Source organism: Jaculus jaculus, chromosome 6 (assembly GCF_020740685.1).
Source record: "Jaculus jaculus isolate mJacJac1 chromosome 6, mJacJac1.mat.Y.cur, whole genome shotgun sequence".
Taxonomy (NCBI): Eukaryota; Metazoa; Chordata; class Mammalia; order Rodentia; family Dipodidae; genus Jaculus; species Jaculus jaculus.
This window is the reverse complement of record NC_059107.1, coordinates 72,569,686-72,595,142: the sequence shown is the minus strand read 5'-3', so window position 1 is coordinate 72,595,142 and position 25,457 is coordinate 72,569,686. Positions and strand designations below refer to the sequence as shown.

Below are 25,457 nucleotides of genomic sequence, written 5' to 3'. Positions count from 1 at the left end.
TGCCTACCTGCACAATGGAGTTACAGGTATGTATGACCATGTTTTACAAGGGTTCTGGGAAGTTGAACTTGGTAGTCTTCACTTAGGCCCTTATGCTTAAGTGGCAAGTTCTCTTAACCTCTGAGTCATCTCCATAACCCCTCTATTCCTTTTATCTGAAAAATTTCAGTTCTGCATAGTGAAGTACCAAAGAACACTGTCATCTGTTGCAGTAGATAATCACTACCTGTGAGTATGAGACTGAGAAATCCAACCACTGCCCCTTTGCCTTTACCCCAGAAGGAAAAAAAAAAGCAGAATCATGACTACCACTGTAGGCTTGTGCCTGCCTGTTTTTCATGAATTGCTACTCCGTTCTTGGCAGAAGGCCTCTATCAATCAGGAAGGAGAGTTGCATTGGTATTGCTGTATTATTTTAGGAACTAGAGTTTTGCATCTCTTCTGATAGGAGAAAGGATAACTGAAACAATTTATAAAAACTAGAAATAAAAAAGGGAGAAAAAAGCTCAACAGTTTAAAAGATCTAGTTTGGTAAGATAAATCCAATTTTTCAGGTTCTTTTTTAGAAAAGGTAATTAATTCCAGTCACTGGAAGGACAAGATTGTACTTCTATCTTGAATAATGTTTATCAGTTTGCAATAGTTCTTCAGATGCAGCTAATTCAAAGAGAAGAAAGAGAGAAGTAAATAACCGTCATGAGAGTTTTTCAAAAAGCTTTGGCACTTATTTTTCTGCCTTAGGGACGAATGTGTGTGCACACGTATGCTCTTTAAGTCCTCAAGGACTGGATGTGCGTGCATGCATATGTACTTTATGCAGTGGTTGAGTCCAAGCACCTAAGTTGGACAGGACAGAAGCAGATCACTAGTGTTCTGAGGCTTATTCATAGAAGCTGAAGAGTCACCTTTGAGAGTGTTGATGGAAGGAACAATGAATGGGTGGGAAGGGAGAGAGGGAGGAAGTGTGGGGTCTAGAAGTCATTCATTTCCCAGCACCTACTGTGAGCCCAGTTCTCCATTAGTGGGCCTGCTCAGGCATTGCACTGCACTCAGCCTCACAATGACAGGTGCTTCCCAGAGCCACAGGAGGCACATGAGGGAAGGGCATGCCTCTGTCTTTTCCTTTCAGAAATCTTTTAAAAAATTTTTAGTTATTTGAGGGCAAGGGAGAAGGAGAGAGAATGGGCACAACAACGCCTCATGCTACTGCGGATGACCTCTAGACACATGTGCCACTTCATGCATCTGGATTTACATGGATAATGAAGAGTCAAACCTGGGCTAGCAGGCTTTGCAAGCAAGTGCCTTTAACTGCTCTGCCACCTACCCAGTCTCCCTCTGGAAATATTAATCTACCATCATAATTCCTTCCTAAATGAATACATATTAAGAGTTTAGGACTGGAGAGATGGTTCAGCGTGCAGTGCTTACTGTACAAGTGTGAGGACCCTGCTTTAGATCCTGAGAACCCATGTGAAGCTGGACATGGTAGCATAGGTCTGTAATCCTAGTGTACCTATGGTATGGTAGTTGGTAGAGACAGAATTGCTGGCTACTCTGGTGAAGCAGTGCTTCAAACAAGATGGAATGCAAGGACAGACACTAGAGGTTGTCCTCTGATCTTCATATACACATTATGTACATATGTAAAAACAGATGCAAAATGTGGCCAAAGTAACTGGCATTTGTCTGTAGCAGCAAGGGGCCCTGGCATGCCCCACCCTAGCACGCACATGCACACAGATTTTTTTAAAGAGGAAAGACACAGTGAAAGTGGCCAAGCAAAACAAACCAATCAAAACCTCCCAAGGGCGATGCCAGTCTTGTTCTAAAAGCTGCCTCCCTCATGGCTGTTTCCTAGAAATGCAGTTATGCTATTTCTATGTTGTCACAACAGCAACAACTTGCCCACATGATGAAATTCTCCCTCTAGAAATTACTGTGTACATACATGAGACTACAGAAATATTTTCCTACTATCTAATCTTTGAAATCAAAGTTTGACAGCAGAGGTCCAGCAAAGTGCTACTGTTACCAAGTTAAAATGTTCCAGGACAGGGCAAGTACTGTGAATGCTTATTATGAGTAATGGATACAAAGGCAGATTCCAATTAGTGAAGAAAAAGAAAAGAAGTGAACACCAATTATGTATGTTTGTATAATACAGTCTTGCAATGTACCTCGGTATCTGGCAAAGAAAGTGTGCTAAGGAGGTATACCAAACAGGTGTCATTTAAAAGTTATTGTGGAGATGCAACATTTATTGGTTCAATGAAACTCACCTGCAAGCAAATGGCTAGGTTCACTCGACAGCCAAATGAAGTGCTAACAGCCCGTGGGTGGAGGCCCAGGTCCTTAAAGAGCTTTGAGAAAGACTGTGTAAGGGCAATCCTGGGACGTTCTTCTGCCACAACCACACAGGTCCTTACTCGGGACAAGTCCAGTCCTCGTGCCTGGAAATAAGGACACTAAATCAGCCTTTATGGAGTGGCTATGTGTGACCTGGATACACTTTTACTCAAGAATAATGAGAACATAGCAGGGCTCTTCGTTTTCAGGGTCATCTATACCCATGGGTGTTAACTATTCCAAGATGTGGCATAAAAAATTCATACTGATATTTAAAGTATTAAAGAGACCACAGCAAAAAAATTTTAAACAATATCAAGAATCATGGGAGTGGGGCTTGGGAGATGACTCAGCCAGTAAAATGTTTGACCTACAACTATAAGGAATTGAATTTGGGTCTTCAAGGGCTTGCCAGTTAGCTAGCCTAGCTAAAACAGTGAGCTCTGGGTTCACTTAGAGACCCTGTCTCAGAAAATAAGCAACAACTGAGGAAGACAATCACAAGGTCTATCCACATGCACACATGTATACCCATACACATGAACATTAAAATACATATACATACGAGAACACATGCAAAAAAAATTAAGGGCTGGAGAGAGAGTTCAGTGGTTATGGCACTTCTCTGCAGAGCCAAGAAAACCAGATTTGATTTGCCAAGACCCACGTAAGCCAGATGTACAAGGTAGCACAAGCATTTCGATGTCGTTAGCAGTGGCTGGAAGCCCTGACATGCTCATTCTCTTTAGCCTGCTCTCACTCAAATAAATAAATAAATAGAGGGTAACTTCCTGCATGGAAGTATGGTGTCTAGGAGAGGTTGAGGGTAACTTCCTACATGGAAGCACGATGTGTAGGAGAGGTTGAGGGTAACTTCCTGCATGGAAGCACAGTGTCTAAGAGAGGTTGAGGGTAACTTCCTGCATGGAAGCACAGTGTCTAAGAGAGGTTGAGGGTAACTTCCTACATGGAAGCACGGTGTGTAGGAGAGATTGAAGGTAACTTCCTACATGGAAGCACGGTGTGTAGGAGAGGTTGAGGGTAACTTCCTACATGGAAGCATGGCGTCTAAAAGAGGTTGAGGGTAACTTCCTACATGGAAGCACGGTGTGTATTAGAGGTTGAGGGTAATTTCCGCATGGAAGCACAGTGTGTAGGAGAGGTTGAGGGTAACTTCCTACATGGAAGCACGGTGTGTATTAGAGGTTGAGGGTAACTTCCTACATGGAGGCACTGTGTCTAGGAGACGTTGAGGGTAACTTCCTACATGGAAGCTTGGTGTCTAGGAGAGGTTGAGGGTAATTTCCTGCATGGAAGCACAGTGTTAGGAGAGATTGAGGGTAACTTCCTGTAGGGACACAGTAACTGGCAAAGAGCAAACATCCTTACTATCCATATTGCCTAATAAAATGTATTTAACAGATGCAAATAACCTAAGTATTTAAAAATAGGAAGCTGAAATTGAAATGTTCAGACAACTTCATAATGACAGTTCTTCACTGATATCCAATGAAACCTGAAAGGTCACAGAATGGCTCTCATTATCAGGTAGATCTGCATTTCCATAGTGAGCACATTGTTGAACACTTATCAGGACCTACAAGGTATTTAGTCAGCTGAGCCAAACAGTGGAAAGCACAGGAGTGTAATTCAGCCAGGTGGATACCAACACTCACAGGTGAAAGCTGTGTAGAGGGAGATGAGGTTAGTGATAGAAAGCCCTTAGAATGTGGTAATGTGTGGTAAATGTGTCTTGACTGAAAGGAGAGCTATGGGGATGCCCAAACAGAGCCACTCATTCCCACAATCATTCCCCAGCAATGATAACTCAGAAATACCCTGAATGAGGAAGGAACCAGTACAGTATCATTTGATTTTACCTTTTTAGGCTATGGATTGAACCCAGAGCTTTGTTCATACTAAGCTAAGCACATAATTTACCACTGAGCTATACTCATAGCCTTCAAGGTAATTCTGACATTAACATCTGGTATCTAAACATGATTGTAAGCATATAGTCACAGAACATCTGAATTCTAGGCAATACATAATTATGTGTATAGATCAGAGGGTTTGCAATAGCAATGCAAAATTGAGTTAAAATTTGGTTCCATGTTTATTGAGTGGTGCAATGTGGAAAAGCTGCTTTATAGAGAGAGTAAAGGTTCCTGTTTCAGAGAGCTGTGATAAGCTAAGGATCCAATGAAAACATAAAGTGCTAAATTATCCGTCCATTGTGAGATTTCATGCTGATTATTATACATATACAAATAGGAAACCCTGATGAAAATGTCCTTATTGTGTAATGTGATATAGATGGATGTAAGTGACAAACATGTGCGTAACCTGCCCTTCTAACACCAAATAATTACATATTGAGTTATCAAGGTCAATATTTGCATTAGGTATTTTGTCTTCTTACATTAGGCTATGCAGTAAAACAAAATATAGGAGAGATAAGTAGATGTGTGCATACACAGACACAATTTTAATCTGCACATATACAAACATATATACAGTAGACCAAAAGTGAACGTGGGGTTGAAATATAATCAAAACAGAGCCTAACATTATTTTTCCCCTAATACCTGAATTAATGACTATCCAACTTACCATCAAAATATAGCAAAAGTTAATCACTTTAAATAGAGGGGAACAGTATTCCCTAATAGTGGCTTTCATTTAAAAAAAAAAAAAAACAAACCTCTAACCAAAACACTTCACTTAGTTGTAAGATGAATTTTGGTTATAGTACAGAACTTCACATCTGGGTCTTCCAATAGAATAGGATGAATGGCTAAATTTAGACCTTTCTTCTTAAACACTTGTATCACATAATTAAGTTCACTGAAAACAACTCTAAAAACATAGGCAAAATATGGATCTTGGAAATAAACCTAAGTATTTTATAGTCCTGCTTATTAGCCATTGTGGGAATGGAAACTATTCATGTTAAAAAAAAGAAAAAGAAACCACACCGGGCTGGGAAATGGTTCAGAGGGTGAAGTGATTGGTACACAAAAGTAAGGATGTGAGTTTGGATCACCAGCACCCATGTAAAAAAAGTTGGGCATGACAATGGGTGCCTATAATCTCAGCCCTGGGAAAAGAGAGAGGATGATCCCTAGGGCATGCTGCCTAGTTTGACTAGCTGAATTGGTGAGCTTTAGGCTCAGTGTGAGATCCTATCTTAAAAAATAAGGGGAAGAGCAATTGAAGAAGGTACCTGATATTTATCTGTGGCCTGCACATACTGATGAACATATATATGTGCTCATACACACACACACACACACACACACACACACACACACACACACACACACACACAACATGCACATCATATACACAAAATAATCATCAAAAGCTCCCAAAACCTCATTTCTCCCATGGATGTAATCTACAAGCATATCACATCTTGACTCTGGGAGGACAGTGCTAACTCATCCATTAAGTCTGTTCTTGAGACCAGAATGCTCTTGTAGGTGGGAGACTAGTGAGGCCTGAGCAATAGTACTTACCTTGAGGGACTCGGTTTGTGAGCCCAGACCCTTGGTGCAAAGCTCCATCACTGAGTAGGAACAAAAGGTGTCCCGGACTTTGTACTGACTCACAGCAAGAAGCCACAAGGCAGGGTTGGTCTCCAGCTCAGAGGGTGGGATCAGAATGGACTGGTGCCCTGAGTATACACTGCAGAGACAAAGAGGCCATCAGGGCTGGGACCCAGAGGAGATGGGGAGAACTACATATGTGCAAGACAAATGAAAAACCAGATGTAAAAATATACTTTTGGGGACATCCCAGGAAGCACAGAAGAAGAAAAGGTATATGAGTTCTTAGCACTTTGAGCAACTTGGAAATGTGGATAGGTTTTTCTCAATCCTGATATGCTGGATTCTTTTTTATAGTGGACAACACAGTGGCCACATTGGGTAGAGTCTGGAACTGCACAGGAGCTGGCAAAGCATAAAAACTGTTTAGTTTTGTCATTACAGTTTTTGGGTGGGGGAATAAGGCCGTTATTCATTTATTTAAGTATTGTCTCCAAAAACCTTGAGATCAGAACCTGGGATCGAGATTACAATCTCCATTTAAGAAAAAGTGTGTCAACCCTTATTTCAGGAAACTGATATCAGAGCCAACGAAAGAAAATTAGGATAATTAAAGGAAGTCTACTTCCAAACCTTTTTCTTCACACAATTGAAAAATTCTGAATACATTAAGCATAATTCTCCATTCTTTTCACACCACCTAGGATCCTCTATTTGTTGTGTCTGTGAATTTGGCAATTCAAGATGCTCCATGTAAGTAAAATTATGCAGTATTTGCCATTTCAGCATGGCATATTTCATGTAGCACAGAGACATTGTTGATCCACACAGCAACATGTGTAAATCCTTCCATTTCACATCTGGCTGATATTTAATTGCATGTATATCACATTTTGTTTACAAGTCATCCATTGATGTTTATTTTGTTTGTATCCACCTTCTGGTTGCTCTAATGTGGCAATACTGCTGTGTGAGCATCTGTTTGGATCCCTGTATTGGATTCTTTAAGCATAAATCCAGGAATATAATTGCTGGATCAAGTGGAAATTCTGTGATTAAGTTTCTGGGAAACTCTTAAGCCATGTTCTACAATGCTTGCATCAATTTCACATCTTGCTAGCAATATATAATATTCCAATTTCTGTGCATCTTTCACTATATGTACTATTTTATACAACTAATGTCATGGGGTATGAAATGGCACCTCACTGGGCTTTTCGTATGACTTTCCTATGGCATTTTTTTCAGTCTCTATATATAATTAGTAAACTCCCATTTCAATACTTTTTATAATCAAAATTATTATTATGTTATTTATTTATTTCTCTCTCTCTTTATTTTTCTTGCCCTCTTCTCTTTTGTGAGGGCAAGGTTTCACTTTGTAATCTAGACATGGCCTGGAACTTGTAGCAATCCTCCTGCCAAGGCCTTTCAAATGGTAGGATTACAGGTATGAGCCATTATGCCTGGATATAAAGATCACTTTACATTAGGGTTATTCAATAGAGCTTAAATAACAGTTACAAAAATATACCTATGTATCAAAGCACACTTATACTATATTCAAACAACTTCCTGTTCTTAGTAACTTTCTACCCAACAAAATAAAAAGATACAGCCTCTGGTAATTTGTATTGGATATCCCTATCAACTCATGTGTTCTGTAGTCCCTAGCTGATGGCAGCTTGACAGGTGGAACCTTGTTGGAGCACATGTGTTGTTGGGATAGGCTTAGGGGTTTTCTAGCACCCCCTTGCTAGATTTTAGCTCATTCTCCTGCTTCTATTGTCCACCTGCCATGGCAGAGCTGATGTCCATGTGCCATGCTGCCCCCTCACATCATGGAGCTTCCTCTCAAGACTGTAAGCCAAAATAAAATCTTTCCTCTCAGTTGCTGCTTTTAGTCAGGTGCTTTGTCCCAGCAACCGAAAGATAACTACAACATAGCCTTATGGTGATTTTCTTTTTCTGTTGTGTTGTGTTGTACTATGTATGTGTGCATATGTGTTTAACTATGTGGGTGGGTGTGTGTGCACGTGGAGGCCAGAAGTCAACATTGGGTATCTTCCTCAATTGTTTTTTGAAGCAGAGTCTTCATGGAGCCTGGAACTCACTAACTCACCAGACAAGTTAATCAGCAAGCCCAGTGACCATCCTGTCTCTCTACCTTATCACTCCTGAGAGTTCAGGTGCATGCTACTATGTCTGGCTTTTACACAGGTGCTGGTTACTTAGGCCCTCATGCTTATGTGGCAGACCTCTTACCCATTGATCCAACTTCCCAGTCACATATTTGTTCTTAATTCTGAAAATAAATCATTTCCACATTGTTACACGCTTTCTGATTTTTGTAAATGCCAGGTGAAGTCCAACTTGAAGAACATTAAATACAAATAACTCACAAATTCCTTTCTCATTTGGATTAACCTTGTCACTGACAGCCCGATTTTTATCTAGATGGCTTTTATCCAGAACTGAGGCTTTCCACACTCTCTCTTTAGTTACAAAAGCAAGCATGATATGAGCCTTCCAAAATGTCTTCATTTCATTTGTTTTGTATAAGTGTAGGCATAGTATATGCAGTATGGTATGTGTATGAACAGTACATGCACATATATGTACAGATGCACACCCATATACATGCTTGTTTGGAGCCCAGAAAAAAACACTGGGTGTCCGCTATTGTATTTTCATGTTGTTTCCTTGAGATGGAGCCACTCACTGAATGTGGAGTGACAAAAATGTGCCATTTTTGTCAGTCAGTCTCCTGTCCCCACATGGCACAAGACTGGGGCTTCAGGTGTGTGTGACCCAGCCCAGCTTTTCATATGTGTACTGGGGAGCTAACTCATGCTTGTGCAACAAGTGCTCTGACCCACTGAGCCATCCCCCCTGACCCTATTTATTTTTATTTTGAGGCATACATGGTGTCTGTAAGCAAAGGACATGCATCCTTAGCTAGCAATATATCTAAAGGTCCAACCTATGCCTCCTCTCTCACATGCAAGATCCATGGACCACTTTTGGAGACTGGCCATCTTATTTTCAGAACCTACCACAGCTAAGACCCTTGCATAATGGTCTTATCCTATATTTTCCCCAAGAAATGAGCAGCCTGTTCCATAATGCTCACAAGGAGCAGGTTAGCCCCATGTGCACTGACTTCATTGCAACTTGTGGTTTCATTTGCTATCAAGCCGTTTTTCAGTCATGCTTCCTGGCATGCAAAATATAGCCCACACATTCTAACTAGGTGTGATTTTTGAATTAAAGCCTTCCTGGTTAGCTTGTGTGTGGACTCTAATTAGAAGCCTCAAGGCAGCACTGAGTAGGAATGAAAACAAATGGAAAATTTACTTCAGCTACATGGATATTAAAAGAACAATCTCAGATCCAAACATGGGGTTATATATAAGGTAAAAGCCTAAGCTCTAATAAGCCTACACATATTACATCCCATAAATCTTAATTATCCACCAGGAACACTGCGTGTCTTTCCACCCTGGGAAGCAAACAAACACAATGTTTTTATTAACACCAAATGCTACTCAGCCCATTCATGAACTAGGGCTCACAATGTTTCCCTGATTAGATGTTCTCAGAGGCTTTTTATTGCAGCTGAAATGTAAACAGCTATTTGTTCACATTAAGAACTTATGTTTCTAGTACCACCAAACATGCTTAGTGATATCTGAACCCAATGTCTCAAGGAATAAAAACAGAGATATAGCTTCATAATGACTTTCCTCTTAATCCTGACAATCCATCATTTTCACATTACTCTCCAATTTTTACTTTCTAAAAGCTAGCATAAGGGGATCCCAAATGAAGATTGTTAAGACAAAAACTCTAATACTTGCTTTCTCAATAACATATACTAGAGCTTAGGTCTGTCTTGATCACAATTGTTAGCACATAAAAAAGATGGGGCCATCATATGAATTCAGAGCCAAGAAATTTCAGTTGCATCAAAACTTAAACACAATTTGGCCTCCAACCTACTGTCCTAGAAGAGTCAAAGTGAAAAACAAGCTCCAATAAACCCTTATAGCAGATAGATACAATGAGGTTATTCATTACAGCTCCAATAACATTACACAAAGATATTTCCATAGCCAAGTTTATAGCCTACAATGTGGCTAAGTAATGCTGCCAAGGTGTACCACTGTCACTATAATGCTGTAGAACACTCCCATCACCCAAAATGACCTGTCTTGTCCTGACTCCAGAAATTTTACCTATTTTGTACAATCCAAGAAACACAAATCAATTATTGCACTTATTGGCCAATACTGACTTTTTCTGGCACTTTAAAAAATTTGTATGTACAAAATAAACCTTGAAGCATTTAAACTTAATTTCTGAAAACAGCTATTCTAGTTTAGAGCTTAGTTCCAAAATGCCAGCTGGCATAGATGGCTATAGACACTTGGCCTCGTCTCATGAAATGGTAGATTCTAAGCTTTTCCCCAAGGACAGAAACTTGCAATGTTACTGCATTTGCGTTGAGACCCACAAAAACCATTATGTATTTAGTTTTTCAATTTTATTTGCTTTCTCAAAAAGTTAAATTGTCTAAATAGAAAGTCCATATTAGGCAAGCATTTAAGATTAGATATGAATACTATTAAATGCAATCAACACACTAAAAATAATTGTTCTAGAAGAGTTTATTGAGAAAAAAGAAACATAGGAACAATTACATATTATAGCACCTCAGTTTTACAACTACATTAATGTGTATTTAGGAAACTATAAGCTTAAAAGATCTAGGAGTAGGACATAGGAAGTTTGTTTTTGTATTAAAATGCTCCATTAAAAATGGGGAAAACATATGAAAGGAAATTGATAAAGTGTCAATACATGTGAAGTGGGGCCATCAACAGTGGTTCTTTTGTAGTATATTTTATACACCAAATTGAATTTTAAAATGTGACTTTAAAAAGTGTACTAGAGGGCTGGAGATATGGCTTAGTGGTTAATGCTCTTGCCTGCAAAGCCAAAAGACCCAGTTAAATTCATCAAGACCCACATAAGCCAGATGTACAAGGTGGTGCCATGTGTCTGGAGTTTGTTTGCAGTGGCTGGATGGCCTGGCACGCCCATTCTTTCTTTCTCTCTCTCTCTCTCTACCTGCTTCTTTCTCCTTCTCTCAAATAAATAAATGAATGCAATAAAAAAGTGTACTATAGGGCTAAGTGATGATTTAACAGTTAAAGTGCTTGCCTGGGAAGCCTAGGGACGCAGGTTCGATTCACAAGATGCATGTAAAGCCAGATGCACAAGGTGGAACATGCATCTGGAGTTCATTTGCAGTAGCCAGAGGCCCTGACACATCCATATTTTCTCTCTCATAAATGAACAAATATTTTAAAAAGTATATTATAGTAGAAAATGAACTGTGAAAGACTACATGCCAAAAGGCTAACAGTGGATGTTTACTGAAGCCAGAATTTATTAGGTGGTGGCATATTGACAGCTGCATATATTTATTTACTGATTTTGAGAGGGTCTCATGCAGTCCAGGGTGGCCTTATATTCACTATGTACCTAAGGCTGGTTTGATAGCCTTTTGCCTCTTTCTCCCAAGTGCTGAGAATATAGGTGTACCCGTCATGTCCAGCTTTGTTTTGGTATTTCTAAATTTTCCACAATGAACATAAATGTATGTTAGAAAAAGAGCCAAGAAAAAGCATTTTATGCATGCTAGCATTTATCACTGCACAAATGTTTGTTGAGCATTTACTAAAACCAGTCCTGAGCTTTCCACTGAGTGGAGAGTGACAATAGCAGAGGCAATCCAGGCCTCACAGGTACATTCCTTCACTTCTCCAACCCAAGGCCAATGTCAAGTTGGGAAAAAGTAGAAGGAGGTGAGTCTTGATAAAAATGACAGGGAGGTCAGGCTCTATGGGCAGAAGACCCACCCTGTGAAGCCCAAGAGTCTTCTGATGATGAAGAAAAATTGTCTGAGATGGACACTTCAAATCACCTAAGAGGTCACAGTGCTGCCCCAAACATCTTTGAGGTTATATAGAAAATGGAATGCCATAGGTACTACTCTGTCCTTGAGAGAGACACACACAGGGTAGGGTGGCTGCATTCAACTGAAGGGGAGAAAATGTTCAGAAGGCATATGGCTTATTTTCTTTAAAGATTTTAAAGAGTGGTCTTACCTGCAGAGGCACCAGAGGACAAATCCAAGTCCACAGTAAGGGTCCAAGCAGATGGCCACTTCTCTAGAAGGGTAAAGCTCACACTGCAGCTTAATGGAACGGCAAAAGGCACTGGTGGCTGCATGGGACATCTGTAAGACAAGAAGGCAATAAAAGTGAATGGTTTGACACTCAACATGCACTGACACCTGTGAGACAAGATTAAATGCATAGCACTGCTCTAAATGACCAAAAGAGTGCTATTGGATCAGGGCCAATTCCACCAATCTTAGCCACCTTGTGTTAGGGGAGAGTTGATGCTGCTGGTCTCACCAGGCCTATTTTTCTTTCTTCCTTTCTCCTCTCTCATTCCCTTCTTCTGTACCCTTCCTCTCTTCTTCCCTTACTCCTTCCTCCTCCCCCCCCCTTTCTTCTCTCTTTCCCTCCCTTCTTCCTGTGTATGTGTATGATGTGTGTATGCATGTTCATATGGGTGTAAGTGCAAGTGTGTGTTGAGTGTATATGTGGCATGTGTGCAAATGCATGTGGAGGCCAGAGGCCAACACTGGGTATCTTCTTCAATCTACCTCCATCTTTTTTTTTTTTTTAGACAGAATCTCTCACTGAACCTGAGTCACCATTTTAACTATATACATTAGCCAGCAAGTCCCAGGGATCCTCTTGTCTCTGCTTCCCCAGTGCTTGGATGACAAGTGCATGCTACCACACCTTGCTTTTATGTGAGTGCTGGGTCTGAACTCAGGTCCTCATACCTGCACAGCAGGTATACTCCCCTCTGAGCAATCTTCCTAACCACCCTTTTAAAATTCATTATTTGGGTGCACCACAGTGCATGTGTGGAGGTCAGAGGGCAACCTTGAGGGGCTGGTCCTGTCCATCAACCTTGTTTGAGACAGTTTCTTTCTTGTTGTTTTGCAACTGGGAACAGTAGACAAGCTTGGAATTTTTCAGACTCTACCTCACATTGCAGTAGTCATGTTGGGATTATAGACACATGGACACTGTGTGTCTACCTTTTACATGGGTGCTGAGAATTCAAACTCCAACCTGTAGGCTTGTGGAGCAAGTGCCACTGAGCCATCCCCCCGTCAAACACTTTATTTTTTGAAACAGAGTCATACACTATGTAGCTCAAATTGTTTCTAACTTAGAGCAATCATTCTGCCGCAGGCTCCCAAGTGTGAGTATTAGAGGCACAAGCTACTACAACCAGCAGTCTTCAAATTCTTAATAAACACACCACACTCAAAACTTCCTGGCTATCCTAAACCTAGTAATTCCAGCAAATGAAGTAATGATGCTTTGGATTTGAGCAGCAGCTATATACACAGGCATTTTCTGACCCCTGAAAAGCAGCTAAAGCAGATGTCAGGATTCATGCCCACTCTTGCAGGTGACAAACTGTCTTATTCCCATGATACTCTGTGTCCCTCAAAGCACCTGCCAGCACAGCACAGGTGCCTGTAGTTCACAAGTAATGACTCTTGATGATCATGCTTAGGAAGTGAAAGCACTTGTTTAAAAATCCCATAAATGAGAACTGGAAATAGATCCCTGGCATTCTTGCAATCCACTCCATGCCTTTACTATGAGATGGTATCCAATAAATGTCCTGTCCCCACTTAGCATGGAGGCTACAATGAAAATCTCATTAAATCCTGTCTTCTTATCCCAGAACAGACCCTTTACAACAAGCAGTGTGAAAGATTCTATAATACGGGACTTCAGGCCAAGATGGTGACCACCTAACTGTGCTGCACAGCCATGGGGAAAATAAGGCAAGGCATTAAGGGTTCACTGGGTATTTTAGGGGAGAGCAATCTCAAATAGATTGCCACGGGGAGGGCACAGAGGGGAAATAAAAAGGGAATTGCTGATTCTCTCTCTTGTGGGTAGCCCACCAGACTCCCAGTCACCCTAAGCAGCCACCATACCCATAGTCCCAGCTTTAGGATACTCCCACAGTTACTGTAGGAAAGGGGACCCAGGTCAACATAGTTCCACTTGCCTCACTGCACAGGGGAGATTGCCCTGCTACCCCTGCCCACGTGTCACCTTGGTCAGGCCCCACCCACTGGCCCACTAGAGCTCAGGCTCCATTTGCCTGCCACACATGTGCCACTTGTGCAAGCTTAGCCTGCTCTGCTCATTTGCCCACTTACTGCTCAGGCTGCTGCCCATTCACATGCAAGCCCAGGCCTGTCCCACACGAGCTCAGGCTCACTCTGCCTGTCAGCCTGCGCCAGGTCAGGTGCCAGCTTCTCCCTGTCTGCCACGCTGGTTGACCACCATTGTCCTGTTGCAGGTGAGCTCAGACTGCTTCCAGGTCCCAGTGTTCCGCCACACCCGAGTTTAGGCTGCTTCTGTGCTTGGTGCTTCAGCGTCCCTCCAAGCATGAGGCAGCTTTTGGCACATCATTGTGTGAGAGCTCAGGCAACTTTGGCACCCCTGTCAGGCAGGAGCTCAGGCGGCTTTGGCAAGCGAGAGCCAAAGCTCGGACTGCTTGGCATCTGCCTCAGGCTGCTTCAGCTTCCCACTGTGCTTGAGCTCAGGCTGATCCACCCACCTACATGTTAGCTAAAGACCACTCAGCCTATATGCTGGCCAGCCTGCTAGTCCAGGCCAGCTCCCCCAAGAGGCATCACTTTCCCCACCCATTGAGACCACAGTGCAAAAGAAATAACATGAAAAATCAAATGCAAGAAAATCCAGTTAGAGCACCCAGTTCTACAATGAACATCTCTAATCAAAACATAGAAGAGACATTAGGATCAGAACACCAAAATGAAGCTATGAGCAATGCAACCTGACCAAGCTACTGGTAGAACTTGCAGAAAAGCAACTAAGGACTGATAATCGTGTGGATGCTGCTACCACTAGACTAGACATAATAAATAAGAAAATGGAAGGAAATCAAAGACAGTTAAGAGATATGAAGGAGTCTGAAAAAAAAAGAGGACCTCAAAAGTCAGGTGGCGATGCTAAATGAAGACAAAAGGAAATGCAAGGATGAATTCCAAGAAACATTAAGAAAATCAGAAAATGATGTGAAAAGGGAACTTGACAGAGGGGTGGAAACTACACATAGGAAAGTAGCAGAAAATGCAAGCATAATTGAACAAGTCCAAAACTCTAGAAGCTCTCAAGAATACAGTCAGCCATGTGGAGGATAGAAACTCTGATCTGGAAGACAAGATGGAAGAAACAGTTTGAGAGTTCAAAAGTTTCAATAAGTTCAAAAATTTCTGTGAAAAGAACATGAGGGAATTGTGAGATACCCTTAAATGCCCACAGGGTCACCACAGTTCATAAAGCAAAACCTACTTGAAAATAAAACAGAAATAACCACCAACACTATCATAGTTGGGGACTTCAATACACCATTATCACTAATAGACAGATCATCCAAACAGAAACTCAACAGGGAAGTAAGACAGCTCAACAAAACCACAAATCACTTAGACCTAACGGACATCTACAGTACATCCTGTACAAAATCTTCACAAACCAAATCCAACAACACATCAAAAGCATTATCCACCTTGATCAAGTGGGACTCATCCCGGGAACACAGTGGTGGTTTAACATACAGAAATCTGTCAATGTAATACACCACATAAACAAGGTTAAACACAAAAACCACATGATCATTTCGATAGATGCAGAAAAGGCCTTTGACAAAACACAGCATCACTTCATGATCAAAACATTGGAGAGAATTAGTATAGTTGGTTCTTATCTTAACATAATAAAGCCAATATATAAATCTCCTAAGACCCAAATAATACTTAATGGAGAGAGCCTGGAGGAAATCCCATTGAGATCAGGAACAAGACAGGGTTGTCCAGTCTCACCTCTGCTCTTCAATATATGGTACAACCACTTTGGAAAGCAATATGAAGACTCCTAAAAGAGCTGAGTATAGAGTTACCAACAGACCCAGTTATTCCCTTACTGGGCATCTTCCCTAAAACCTTTAAACCACAGTCCAGAGAGATTTGCTCAACCATGTTTATAGTGGCTCAATTTGTAATAGCTAGGAGCTATAATCAACCCAGATGTCCATCACTAGAAGAATGGATAACTATGATGTGGTATATTTACACAATGGAATTCTACACAGCAGTAAGAAAAAAATGACACAATGTAATTTGAGGAAAAAATGGTTGAACCTGGAACAGGTCATTCTCAGTGAACTTATCCAATCACAGGAGATAATTGCCACATAGTCTCAGTAATTTACAACACCTAACCTGAATTTACCCAAGATGCTGACATACCCAGCAAGCATCTCAAGGACTAGACAATAGGGTGGGTGGGGAGGGAGGGGAGGGCAAGAGAGGGGCTGGGAGACACAAATCAAGACCCAAACATCAATGGTACCTTAAAATTTAACATTCTAAAAGGCAGACCAAATGGTTAAACCTTCACCAGGCCCTTAGAGGGAACACCTGAGCCACAAGACACTGGAGAGGGTATGATAAAGACAGACTTTAATCTACAGCCTCTCTCACTGTCTTTCTCTCTTCTGTCTAACTCTTTTATATTAGTTATCTTTTTCTTCCTTCTCTTAGTGGGCACTGGCCTGTAACTCCCAGTACCAGCATGTGGCTATCATCCACAATGAGCTTTTGATCAGAGAGACCTACAAGGTCTCCTAAAAGAAAGATTTCAGCCGGGTGTGGTAGCACATGCCTTTAATCCCAGCACTCAGGAGGCAGAAATGGGAGGATTGCCATGAGTTTGAGGCCATCCTGAGAATCCATAGTGAATTCCAGGTCAGCCTGGGGTACAGTGAGACCCTACCTCAAAAAACAAAACAAAACAAAAAAGACAGATTTCTTTCAGAGTACTTGCACCACTTGTTAGTGGTAAGACCCTACTGCTAAAGACACCACATCTGGTTGACATGTAAAATGGAATACATGGCTGGAAGAGAGTCAGTCCCCAGTCAGTTAGTGTGTCTCGTGCCAAAAGGTGCTACATGGGTGACTGGGGGAAAATGACCAATATCTGTCCATGCAACTCATGGCCTAACCAACTTAGTAGCAAACAACCTGTTGTGATGCCCACACAAGTGCAACAGTGTCACACAACCATGGTGGGAAACCAGTTGCTCTTGATTTGGCTAACTGATACCCTCAGTGGTATGGGACACATAGCTGGAGCTGGGAAACAAGTCAGAACCACATCCAAACATGAGCCCACTGTCCAGTATCAAGCTACCACCAAGCGTGGGCTACAAGAGGGCCTACATCTATTAAATCCTCTATTAAAAGAATAAGGGTATCTCATTTGTCGGGTGCTAACTTTACTCTCTGTTGGAGAATGTGCTTCTCTTTTTCAGATAGACGCAGATCCTAAGGACAGAACCACCCCATCATACCTCAAAAGGGCCCCAGCCGAAACTAAGAATAATTGGCGAAACAAGCAAGGGTGATGTTTTCTTGGTGAACCAGGTACCAGCACAAGGGTGAAGGAGATCAACACAGAGAAAAATCAACTCCTACGAAATCATAGAGCCACAGACCCAGAGGCCCCCAACACCTCATCACTGAAGCAGACCAAAAATGAACCCAACATGGCTCAGGGAAATTTTGCAGAAGAGGGTCGGAAAGAATGTCAGAGCCACTTGTTTGGTCATGATACACAGAGACATTTCTCCACAATGCATGACCCATATACCTCAACAAAGAGGGGCCAGGGGGAGGGGGTAGGACATGGATGAGCCTAACAATGGTAGGAATTTGACTGTATTTACTGAATACAAAACTAATTTTAAAAAAAGATTGTATAATACAGCAAATTATGTCTAACAAAACTAGTGTCCTCACAGGGACTTCTAGGCCAAGCTAACCTTGGAGAAAAAGAGAAGTCAAGCATAGAAAACTGTACAAAGTACTATATTTAAAAATGTTAAAGAGGTTAATCTGCATCAGCATGCCATACAAAGGACTAGTACAGAACACTGAACTAAGCAAGGAAGTTACAAACTCTGCCTTCCTATTCATTCAGCACTTTAGCAAAAGTGATGCTAAGAAACTACGGGGGAATTCCTTTCACTGTCAAGTGTTCGGTCATTGTCAAAAATCTGTCCAGGAGAAAGTCGACCTATGGATACTTCACTGAATTTCTACCAGGTAAAGGAGAATTACTCTAGAATGTAAAACTGATGGCATTCATTCACTTGCTTTTAAATATAAAATATTTGCTTCAAGGGGAAACAAAGCTGGATTTATAATACCTTCCTCTATGCTTTGTCTCCATAGATCACGAGGTAGGAAAATCCCTCTATCCCTACCCCATGCAGTCAAGATTAAAAGCCAATGCAGAGCTGAAGTGATGGCTTAGCAGTTAATGCACTAGCTAAAATAGCCAAAGGACCCAGGTTCACTTCACCAGTACCCATGTAAAGGCAGATGCACAAGGTGGTGCGTGAGTCCGGAGTTTGTTTCCACTGGGTAGAATCCCTGGCATGCCCATATTCTTCATTCTCTCTTTTATTCTCTCTCTCCATATATACACACACACACACACACACACACACACACACACACACACATACACATACATACACACACATACACACATACATACACACACATACACACATACATACACACATACATACATACATACACACATATGTATATATGTATGTATGTATATAATGCCTCTCTTTCTCAAATAAGTAAAATTTAAAAAAAAATAAAAAATAAAAGTTAAAGCAACTTTCACTGCCCTAATGCTGGACAGGGCATATGTAGAGCTGGAAAATGAGTCTTTGAGCTCATTGGGAAAATGCTGTTGTGTTTGGTGTTACCTCCTTGAGGCACTGTGCTAGGTCCTAGAGACATAATAGGAATGGGAGCTAGGCATGATAGTGCATGTCCACGGTCCTACCACTTGGGAGGCTGAGGCAGGAGGATTGCTACAGTCTGGGGAAGCCTGAGCTACACAGACTAGACTCAATCTAAAAAAAAAAATAAAAGAAGAAGAATGGAGCACAGGCTTTACCTGAGGAACTTGTCATGTGGTAGAAACTCAGAGACATAAACACTCAGTACCTAGCAGCACTTTAACAAACATGAGTAGTGAAAGAGAGAAGGGGTGCTCATGTCACCCTAGCTGGGGTAGAGGTGAGGGCTTTGGAGTCTGCTGGGTTTCAACAAAGGGATAAGAGAGCAAACTGGATAAGAAAGAAAAAAAAAAAAAAAGAAAGGAAAAACTGTTAAGAAAAAAGAATGTTCCACCTCTGAACTCACTCTAAGTTTGGACCCTGTCACCTTCATGAGCTGAAGAGGGTCTGAGTTAGGAGGCCATTTCAGAAAAAGGTGAGAAAAACTTCCAGGACAACCTCAGATTTGGATTAACAATTAGTTTTCCAAAGCCCCAAGCAAGAAACTGAACAAGCTATTCTAAAGAGACCTAAGAGCAGATACTTGAGTATGTGAAGCAGGAAGGAGGTGATCTCCAACCCATTTACTTTTGCAAAGTGTTGTGTAACTTATCCCATCTGCCTTTCAGTGCAGTTTTGCTTTGGTTGGTGTTCAAGTAAGTGTTTGTTTCCTGGCACATAGAGGAATGCAAAGAACAGGAATCCAGAATGAGTACTAGGTGGTTAAGAGAAGCCACTGAACTACCCTTTGGGAAGGATTAACTGTATTTAATGTGTGGTCTGAGCCAATTCTTCATTCAATGTGGCTCAGAGCAGACAAAGGGTTGGACACCCTGAACAAAGATCACTATTGATGCTATGTAGGTCCTTCATACATTCTCTTTATCACCTTGAGTTCCTTGGATCTATGAGGACCTCTCAAAGTTAAAAACCATTTACTTAATCCTATAAAATTAAAAACTCAGCCATATAGACATATACTCCTGTGTTTTGTATAAAGCCAGCCATACCATCAAGGCAATTACAGAGAATAAACACATCATTTCTTCTATCCTTCACATTATGCAACTACTAAATGCCCATGTCATTTTTGTGCAAAAGCTGAAATGAAGTAAAAATTTCTTCCTGAGAAAAATGGGCACCTCTGTCATCCAGAAGGTCCAGAAGGACTTCCTCTGGTGCTAACAATATGCCAGATAATTTCACCTCTATTCTTTGCCTCTCAGTATTTAAAACTTATGGAGGTTTCTTTGACTGACATAACAATCTATTTTATTTCAGCTATTCATCAAGCAAATGGTCAAAATTTAAGAAAAAGGGCTGGAGAGATGGCATAGCGGTTAAGCGCTCGCCTATGAAGCCTATGGACCCCGGTTCAAGGCTCGGTTCCCCAGGTCCCACGTTAGCCAGATGCACAAGGGGGCGCACGCGTCTGGAGTTTGTTTGCAGAGGCTGGAAGCCCTGGTGCGCCCATTCTCTCTCTCTCCCTCTATCTGTCTTTCTCTCTGTGTCTGTTGCTTTCAAATAAATAAATTTAAAAAAAAATTTAAGAAAAAGTTTTTACATTTAAAAGAAAATCTATTCATCTCTCTGGGACTTTGCATGGTATATAATTTAATTACATTTAAAAGAAAGTCTATTCATTTCTCTGGGACTTTCCATGGTATATAATTTAATTTGGTGGAATCACCTGGAAGTACTAAGTATAGGCTACATTGTCTCTTTCATGTAGAAATATCTTTATCGAATCAAGATTTAGTATTTTATCTCCCATTTCTGCACGACATGCAAATGGTCATAAACAATATAGTTCTCTTTTGTCTGTGACAGCAAGAGGCTCTACACTAACATGTACTGCAGTAAAGACTACCTCATCTTCTTTTTGAAAGTTTTTGAAAATAATTATTTAACAATCTAGTTGATTTGGTGTAGCATCTCCAATTCTAGTAAGAAGTACAAGTGAGAATGATGTGAAGAGTGATTGAAGCAAACTACCCATTCTGATCCAGATGCTGGGGCAGAGCTACTTCTTAACTACATGGAAGTTAAAGGTGGAGTTCTTCATAGGCCTAAGTTGAGAGAGCCCCAGTGTGCTTTGACAAGATAAACGTTCACTGTTACCTCACTGAGCAATAATCTCACAGGTCACAATGGGACCTGAGTTGCAAAAGCAAGAAAGTGCAGAGTGCAGAGATGGAGAATATTCAGCATTCTGCTATAGAATAGTAATAAGTAACAATTTTAAAAATCACTAGAACTTTGCTTTTTTCTTTTGGTGTAGTGATGGGGATTAAACTCAGGTTTTAAAAAAATATTTTGTTATTTAGTTATTTGTAAAGAACAAAGGAGGGAGGGAGGGAGGGAGGGAGGGAGGGAGGGAGGGAGAGAGAATAGGCACAACAGGGCCTCCAGACATTGCAAATGAACTCCAGATGCATGCATCCCCTTGTGCATCTGACTAATGTGAGTCCTGGGGAATCAACATGGATCCTTTGGCTTTGCAGGCAAATGCCTTAACTAACTACTAATCCATCTCTCCAGCCCTGAACCCAGGTTTTTGAGCATGCTAATCAGGCACTCTACTACTGAGTTACAACTCTGGCTCTCACTGGAACATCTGAAAGAATTCAGGACTGAGCAGACTTCTCATTTGGTAAAGTACCTTCCATACAAACATGAGGAGCCAAGTTCAATCCCAAAAGTCCACATAAAAATGGCAGGCATGGTGGTATACATGTAATCCTAGTGCTGGAAGGCACAGACAGGTCCCTGGAGCTCAGTGCCTAGCCAGACTAGCCTAATTTGCAAGCTCTAGACCAATGAGAAAGCCTATCTCAAAATGTGTGGACGGCTGGGTGTGGTGGCACATGCCTTTAATCCCAGCACCGGGAGGCAGAGGTAGGAGGATCGCTTTGAGTTCTAGGCCACCCTGAGACTCCATAGTGAATTCCAGGTCAGCCTGGGCTGGAGTGAGACCCTACCTCGAAAATCGGAAAAAAAAAAAAAAATGTTAACCTGGTGTGATGCCCACACAATTGCAATAGTGGTACACAGCCATGGTGAGGAACCAACTGCTCTTGATTCTGCTAATTGATCCCCTCAGTGGTACGAGACCCATAGCTGGAACTGGGAAACAAGTCAGAACCATATCCAAACATAAGACCATTCTCCAATATCAAGCTACCATCAATCATGGGCTACCAAAGGGCCTACACCTATTAAACTCTCTATAAAAAAAGTAAGGGGTATCTCATTTGTCCTGGTGCTAACTTACTCTCCGTTGGAGAATCTGCTTCTCTTTTTCAGATAGATGCAGATCCTAAGGAGAGAGCTACCCCATCATACCTCAAAAGGGCCCCAGCTGAAACTAAGGAAAATTGGCGAAACAAGCAAGGGTGCTGTTTTCCTGATGAACCAGATACCAGCACAAGGGGGAAGGAGACCAACACAGAGAAAAATCAACACTTACCAAATCAGAGAGCCAGAGACCCAGAGGCCCCCAACACCTCATCACTGAAGCAGACCAAAAATGAACTCAACATGGCTCAGGGAAATTTTGCGGAAGAGGGGGCATAAAGAATGTCAGAGCTACATGTTAGGTCAAGATATACAGAGACATTTATCAGACCAATAACTGTGGGCTAACTCCATAATGCACGACTCATATACCTCAACAAGGAGGGGCCAATGGGTAGCGGGTAGGTCATGGATGAGCCTAATAATGGTACCAAACTGCCTGTACTTGCAGAATAGAAAACTAATAAAAAAATATGTGTGGATGGTATTCCTGATAAACAACACTGAGATTATCCTCACCTTCCCACTATGCATGCAAATGCACGCGCACGCGCACACACATACACACACACGTATGCATACTTGTGCATACACATGTGTTAAAAAAGAATTAGTTGGACTGGAGAGATGGCTTAGTGGTTAAGGTGCTTGCCTGCAAAACCAAAGGACCCAGGTTTGACTCCCCAGGACCCACATAAGCCAGATGCATAAGGTGGCACATGCATCTGGAGTTTGTTTGCAGTGGCTGGAGGCCCTGGAACACCCATCTTCTCGGTCTCTCTACCTGCCTATTTCTGTATGTCTCTCTCTCTCAAATAAATAAATAAATAAATAAAAATAAAAGAATGAGTTATCAGGTTTTGATACATGTTACAGTGTGCACAAAAATCACATTGCATCTCTCTCTTGTGTCACTGGATTGCAATCATAGCACAATAGCAGTCAATGGATGTTTACCCACTCTCCACTGCTTCTGTGCACACTGTGCAGATACACTTCTCACCTTTACTCCAGCTAGCATCCCAGTTGTGGACACACTAAAGTCAAGATAGGCCAGCATGTCTGGGTTGGAAGGTTTGTAGATCTGGGCGGGCCGCTTCTTTGGCAAATCATCTAGAAAGGAAAACAAAGCTATGAGTCTCAGTGCCTAATTGAAGCCTGTATAAGCAAATACATGCACACAACCAGTCCAAGTGCTGACCTGTGTCCAGTATGAGGGGCCACGTCCTAACATCTACAGCTGCTGCTGCCTCCCTGGACCGCAACAGCTTACAGATCAGTTGTGTTGTCATTAGACAGGCAGAGCGACTCACCTGCGGGCCAGAGATAGGAAGAGAATGAATGACTGCACACCAGAAAGGGATAGGTCTGTGGAGTGTTTACTATATAAATACATGCTGGTCATCAAATGTGTTAAAACTATGCAGCTTGCTGGGTAGGTTAGATTCCCAAGAGCACAGCTTCCTCTACAGAGAGAGCCAGCTGAGGATGTGAGGGTAGGGCTGTAACAAATGTCCTCTAGTGCACTGATTGCCAGGGTTGATTCAGCTGACCTGCCTAATTAGGCAGGTGTTCCCCTTCCTCCCTCACTACATGCATTACTCTCAAAGCTGTGCTCTTGTTGAAGAGATGACTTTTCCTGATAGAAGAGGACCATTCTCTGGTCAAAGATGTGTGAGAAGCTGTCCTTTCCTGTTCCAACCTCCAAGTAAGCTCTCAAGAGCCACACACTGCAGCAGGATTGAGATTCAAACACACACACACACACACACACACACACACACACACAGCCTCTGAGGCAGAGTTCCTGAATTTTTGAGGGCCAAGAGGGTCCTGTGTTACTATCACAACCAGGAATGAGCATCACAAGCTCTTTTCTCACCATGAGGTTTTGTTTTTTTTTAATTTTTACTCCAAATCTTACACATGCGCAGGTACATAAGCATGTTCTTTAAAAAAAAAAAAAATGAGATGGAGAGGCAGGGAAAGGGAGAAGGAAAATTGGTATACCAAGGCCTCCAGCCTCTGTAACCAAATTCCAGACACATGTACCACCTTGTGTGCAGGTGTCACCTTGTGCATCTGGCTTGCATGGGTTCTGGGGAGTTAAACCTAGGTCCTTAGGCTTCACAGGTGAGTGACTTAACCATTAAGCCCTCTCTCCAGTTCACATAAGCATTTTCTAGCAGGAGTATCCACTATGGCAGTGTTCCCACATGGGTACAAAGAGCGTTGATGAGGGGATAGGGCTGCTCTCAAACTAATTCTTGCTTCTTTTGGCTCTGCCTCCAGTTAAGAGAAGAGCATATCCTAATATCCTTAAAATGGCTCAGGTATAAAAACAAAGCACATACAATTAAACTTAAAATTTATTTTTTAATTTTTATTTATTTGAGAGAGAAAGGGAAGGGGGTGGAGGAGAGATGAGAGAATGGGCACACTGCAAATGAACTCAAGACGCATGTGCCATCCTGTACATCTGACTGATGTGGGTCCTGTGATTTGAACCTGGGTCCTTTGTCTTTGCAGGAAAATGCCTTAACCACTAAGCCATTGCTCCAGTCCAATTAAACTCTTAAAAAGGACACTTCTAGCAGTAACCATCTGGGAATTAGCTTCCTGACCTGCTGGGGAAAATAGTCAATAATGTTGTGAGCAAGAAGGGACACTGCTATATGAAAGCAACCAACCAAACAAGATATACACACCTGTGCAATGGTGGCACTCAGCTTAGGATGGGTAATAATGGCTCTCTGTCTAAGAGATCTGTTCAATGGAAAGGAAACCATAACTAGAATTGGAAACCAAGTCAGAATCCTATGGAGACCAAGATTAAGGACTCCAATGAGACTCTCCTATCAATCTTTGTCCCAAAGTGAGGTTACACTCATCAAAATCTTTCTAAATTAGCAATGCTTATCCCCTTTAACATGCCCTGATCTCTCTCTCTATTGGAGAACATATTTCTGTTTTCCTTTTAGAGAAAGCAGTGAGATCCAAGGACAACCCAAATCTATCAGTAAGACAAGGACGGAAGATTCCCTGGCAGGAGATGAATCAGCCCTCATACAGCAGCTAGGGCCTAGGTAAAACCACAGACAGGAACTGGCACGATGAATGAGTACTGCTTCCAAGACGAACCTGACAACCTGGGCCAGGATGATGGAAACGGAAACTGAGGATACT

At 41.7% G+C, this 25,457-nt stretch overlaps 1 protein-coding gene across 4 annotated transcripts in view; it reads right to left on the bottom strand.

Annotated features, from left to right (window-relative positions):
* Dip2c (disco interacting protein 2 homolog C) overlaps positions 1-25,457 on the bottom strand; it is a 470,240-nt gene that overhangs the window by 32,392 nt on the left and 412,391 nt on the right. For all 4 annotated transcript variants that reach the window (XM_045151604.1, XM_045151605.1, XM_045151606.1 and 1 more), the window contains 5 exons: positions 23,473-23,584; positions 23,275-23,384; positions 12,077-12,207; positions 5,871-6,039; positions 2,283-2,453 (listed from right to left, as the gene is read on the bottom strand). In XM_045151604.1, the coding sequence (XP_045007539.1) occupies positions 2,283-2,453; positions 5,871-6,039; positions 12,077-12,207; positions 23,275-23,384; positions 23,473-23,584 (693 nt within the window). The remainder of the gene's footprint in view (positions 1-2,282; positions 2,454-5,870; positions 6,040-12,076; positions 12,208-23,274; positions 23,385-23,472; positions 23,585-25,457) is intronic.